The sequence below is a fragment of the Diaphorina citri genome, unplaced genomic scaffold (assembly GCF_000475195.1).
Source record: "Diaphorina citri unplaced genomic scaffold, Diaci psyllid genome assembly version 1.1 scaffold1444, whole genome shotgun sequence".
NCBI classification, from domain to species: domain Eukaryota; kingdom Metazoa; phylum Arthropoda; class Insecta; order Hemiptera; family Psyllidae; genus Diaphorina; species Diaphorina citri.
In genome coordinates this window covers 46,841-52,141 of record NW_007378870.1, presented here as the reverse complement: position 1 = coordinate 52,141, position 5,301 = coordinate 46,841, and the positions used below count along the sequence as shown (strand labels likewise).

At 42.1% G+C, this 5,301-nt stretch overlaps 1 protein-coding gene across 1 annotated transcript in view; it reads left to right on the top strand.

Annotated features, from left to right (window-relative positions):
- Positions 1-5,301, top strand: part of LOC103515933 (putative 1-phosphatidylinositol 3-phosphate 5-kinase) — a 21,166-nt gene extending 15,865 nt beyond the window's left edge. Inside the window, 5 exon segments of the mRNA XM_026828483.1 lie at positions 1-243; positions 616-3,005; positions 3,549-4,241; positions 4,244-4,700; positions 4,895-5,301. Coding sequence (XP_026684284.1) covers positions 1-243; positions 616-3,005; positions 3,549-4,241; positions 4,244-4,700; positions 4,895-5,262 — 4,151 coding nt within the window. The 3' untranslated portion in view covers positions 5,263-5,301.

The following is a 5,301-nucleotide window of genomic DNA, read 5'->3' as shown; positions in this document are numbered from 1 at the left end:
CGCAAGCAGAAATGATAGCGCAGGCCCTGTTTGACAGTGAATATATCAAGTGCATATCCGGCCCTGGTAGTGGTGCAGGGGATTCCAAGTTCTCATTGGATGCTCTGTATACGATAGTGTGTCAAGATGAGGAGGAGTCCAGCCCTGTTGATCCTTTGCGAATACATTCCTCCAACTCTACGTCCTCGTTTCATTTGGACCTCAACTTGGAAGATAGCACAGCCAGTATACGTCCTAACAAGAGTGAGTAGAATGAAATAGATTTTACCTATGACAGAGATTATTCTACCATTGACCTATTCCAATTCTAGATGTTCTACTTCACACCGTAGAAGGGAATTATTTTTAGGAGAATTGTAATAAAATCCTAAAGTACGTCCCACATTCACTTGTAAAATATAACACCTTTTCAAGAATTGCCCTAGTAGGAAAGTCCCTTTTCGTCTGTTGTTTATGTAAGTTTTGCTACTTTCTACAATTTTCTACACAACTTTTCGAAACTCAAATGTAAATCGTTCCTTGTGAAATTAAAAACTGAAGCCACATGTAGAGTCATTGACATGATATATTTTGAATTCAATTAACTCGAATGTACTTTGATTTGTTTCTCCTCAGACTCCGCAACCCGCACAACACGAGAGATCAGTGAGAACCCTAACCTCCTTCCTGTACATTCTCTACAGAAGATAATTCAAGCATATAGGCGAGACCCGATCCGTCCTAACAACGCCAAGGCAGATGCTGCCCTCACAGACAAGTTTGAATCCCATCGCAACAAACTACTCCAGCAACTACTCATAGTTGAAAGTTTATCCATGTCTTGGGCAAGTGTGATTCTACCCTTAGCGGAGAAAATAATAGAAGAAGTCAAGCCTGATCAGAATATCGATTCGTTCGATATAAGACAATATGTTCAGATCAAGAAAGTGGATGGTGGGACTCGTAATGATAGCTTTGTTGTGTCTGGTATTGTGCATTCCAAGAATGTATCACACAAGTCCATGCTGACCGCTTTGAATAATCCAAAGATCTTGATCTTACAATGCGCTATTGTGTATCAGAGAGTAGAAGGGAAGCTGTTATCCCTGGAGCCAGTAATCATGCAGGAGACTGAATACCTGAGAAATGTAGTGGCCAGGATATCAGCTCTCAAACCTGACATTGTCCTTGTACAACGTAACGTGGCACGACTAGCCCAGGAGTCTCTGCAACAGCTGGGGATCACCTTGGTACTCAATGTAAAGACAACTGTACTTGAGAGAATAGCAAGATGTACCAGAGCAGACCTTGTGTATTCAGTGGATGTCTTACTCAATCAAATACATCTAGGTACTTGCTCGCGCTTCTCAGTCAAGAAGTTATCTGACTCCAACAAGACGTTGATGTTCTTCGAAGGTTGTGCATTCCCTCATAAAGGTTCTACTGTGATATTGAGAGGAGCCTCGAGGAAAGAATTGATGAAAGTGAAGCGTGTCACAAGTTTCATGATTTATGTTCTGTATAACTGGAAACTGGAGAGTTCTCTACTCATGGATGAACAAGCCTATGTCATACAGACCAAGAAACCCATCTTACAAAGTCCTAGTGACTCTGTAGCAGATATTATTCCCAAACCTAGCACAGATGAGAAGCATACCAGATCTAACTCTGAATCTACAGGTGATGTGAAAGTTGCTATTCAGAAACCTGCCAGTCAGTCTATACAAGATGCAAGTGATCCTCTGCAATCAGAACCCAATGTTACAAGTCCTATGTCTCCACAAGACTTACACCTTGCGGTAGATAATGTTCCTACCAATAGTTTCCGTAAAGCTTTGGATGATATTATACTCTCCGTGTCACCTACGATAAAATATACCGTCCCTTACCTAGAGAATGAAACTGGCAAGAAATGTGACCTGAGGAAATATTTCCCTGATAATATTTATTGGTCTGCACAGCTTGATCCTGCTGCTCCGATTGTTAAGAATGAAACCCCAGTGGAAACTATTCCACGCCATACACTGGAGCTGAAGGAACCACATGCCTTCTTGAGTGAAGTCCTAACTGAGACTTGTGATTCAGCCAAAGTCCGGTCCAGTCTCGCTTTGTATCGAGCTGCAGGTGGAAGGTTAACCCCTAGTAGTAAGAAACTTTCCCCTCCTCCGACTGTTGCCCCTCCAGCCCCTGTATCCACTAAGATTGACGCTCTACAGCCGTCTAATCATCAACGATTACCTGTGCTGATTTACATCTGTCGGTCTCCTATACATTCCCCTGGCTTCTGTGTTGAACCTTGTACTATTAATATGGACTTCTACGCACGAAATGATATTCCCCTAGGCAGTTTCCTCGAGAAGTATTGCTTCAGGAGAGATTACAAATGTCCCTCTGCTACCTGTTTGATACCAACGCTAGAACATGAACGTTGGTTTATCCATGGAAATGGTAGTGTATGTGTAGGTCTCTGTGAGATTGAGAACAGACCTCCAGAAGCGTATGACGAGAGGATTATCATGTGGAATTGGTGTCCCTCGTGTAAACAAGTGTCTTCTATACTTCCTATGAGTTCTGATACATGGCGTCTGTCATTAGCCAAGTTCCTGGATCTCAGATTCAACTGTGTTCCTCTCGGTTGTAAAACAGCATCCTGTACACATCATCTACATCAGGAACAAGTTCACTACTTTGCTTACAACAACATCGTCGCCTCTTTCATTTACACTCGTATTAAACTCTATGAGGTATGCATTCCTTCAACCACTTTGAAAAAATCCCTCTCTACATTTGACAAGAATGGTCTGTTTGAGGAAGTAAAAAAATGGAGTCTAATGGGACAGGAAGTGTTTTCTATAGTATTGGAAAAGTTGCATACAAACCAGACGGATGCCACTATGAATACGTTGCAACCCTTGCTGGTGAAAGATCAAGCCAACTTGAAGCAGAAAGTAGACGATATTCAAATGAAACTGACAGATCCTGATGTGATGAATAACTTGTGGAACTTGGAAGATTCTATTGTGAAACTAAAACGAGCTGTTGTGTATTGGAAAAGTTGCATACAAACCAGACGGATGCCACTATGAACACGTTGCAACCCTTGCTGGTGAAAGATCAAGCCAACTTGAAACAGAAAGTAGATGATATTCAAATGAAACTGACAGATCCTGATGTGATGAATAACTTGTGGAACTTGGAAGATTCTATTGTGAAACTAAAACGAGCTGTTGTAGAATCCATCAACAATTGGAACTCGAGACTAATGAAAACCAGACCTAAAACCAAATCAACAGACAGTTCTAAATCTCTACTCACGGATATTGTAGAAGGCACGCCTACCACGGAGACCTCCACGGAATATGTATTTGATAGTGAAGAATCAGAGGAGAGTGATGTGGATCATGTAGATGACTCGGATACTGTCAAAACAAAAGTACCACGCATGAAAGCTATCCTATCCCAGCTATTACCAACCAATGTTCCCTCTCTGCCTATCTCCAACTCCTTGGTAGAAGCTCAACAGCATCATACCCTAGCACTGGGCTGTTCTGTCCCGGTAGTTCGTGAAACTAAAACGAGCTGTTGTAGAATCCATCAACAATTGGAACGCGAGACTAATGAAAACCAGACCTAAAACCAAATCAACAGACAGTTCTAAATCTCTACTCACGGATATTGTAGAAGGTACGCCTACCACGGAGACCTCCACGGAATATGTATTTGATAGTGAAGAATCAGAAGAGAGTGATGTGGATCATGTAGATGACTCGGATACTGTCAAAACAAAAGTACCACGCATGAAAGCTATCCTATCCCAGCTATTACCAACCAATGTTCCCTCTCTGCCTATCTCCAACTCCTTGGTAGAAGCTCAACAGCATCATACCCTAGCACTGGGCTGTTCTGTTCCGGTAGTTGTCTATGAACAAGAACCTAGCTCTATCATCTCCTATGCACTCAGCTCATTCGACTATCAGTATAAACTAGAAGAACTGAAAGCAGCCCATGAGATTGAAACCAACGAGTGTAAGATTCCCCACATTGATATCAAGTTCTCCGATACTGCCGCTAATTTCTCCGTCAAAATGTATTTCGCTGATCTGTTCGCTGAGTTGAGGAAGTTTTCCTGTCCAGAAGGTGAAGAAAGTTTCATTCGGTCCTTATCCCGTTGTATCCGGTGGGAAGCTAGAGGTGGCAAGTCTGGCTCTAACTTCTGCAAGACTAAGGATGACCGGTTCATCTTGAAGGAAATGTCGCGATTAGAAAGTTCGCTGAGTTGAGGAAGTTCTCCTGTCCAGAAGGTGAAGAAAGTTTCATACGTTCCCTATCCCGTTGTATCCGGTGGGAAGCTAGAGGTGGCAAGTCTGGATCCAACTTCTGCAAGACTAAGGATGACCGGTTCATCTTGAAGGAAATGTCGCGATTAGAAATGGATTCCTTCCTCACCTTTGCACCCAACTATTACAACTACGTCAAGAATTGTTTCGAAAACTCGAGTCCCACGCTACTGTGTAAGATATTCGGTGTATTCCGAGTGATTTGTCAAAATAATAATTCCAAGACCCGCTCTAATCTCTTGGTCATGGAGAATCTGTTTCATTCGAGAAACATTAAGCTTCGTTTTGATCTGAAGGGTTCTCTCCGGAACAGATTGGTAGATACAAGTCTGGACTCTATGGATAGTGATGCTGTGCTATTAGATGAGAACTTTATTAATATGATAGCCTAGCGCTTACAAGGCAGACGCGCTACCAACCAAGCTAACTAGACTGGCAATGAGCCTCTGATTTAGATTTAACATCAGTTCTCCCACGTTCAAGAATTCCATTGTTTTTCTCTTCCTTCAGGTTAACTTCGGACAAAACGAGGAAATCTATCTTCCTTAACTTGTACGATGAGCTCATAATGACTCTACCTTGCAATATGATTAGCGAGTCTCCTTTATACATTCATCCCCATTCCAAGTTTATCCTCATGCAAGCTATTAACAATGATACGCAGTTCCTAGCTAATCAACATGTCATGGATTACTCTCTATTGCTTGGCATAGATGACACGAACATGGAACTTGTAGTAGGGATGATTGATTACATTAGAACTTTCACTTGGGATAAGAAGATTGAGACGATGGTAAAGAAGTCAGGCTTGTTAGGAGGACAAGGAAAGTTGCCGACCATTGTGTCGCCAGATGAATATAGGAAGAGGTTCCAGTCTGCCATGAATCGATATTTCTTAGGCGTACCAGATCGATGGTCAGGGTTGGTTGAGGGGATTAATATTTGACCTGAGAGATAATGTGCAAATAGGCTGTGATTTTCAAAA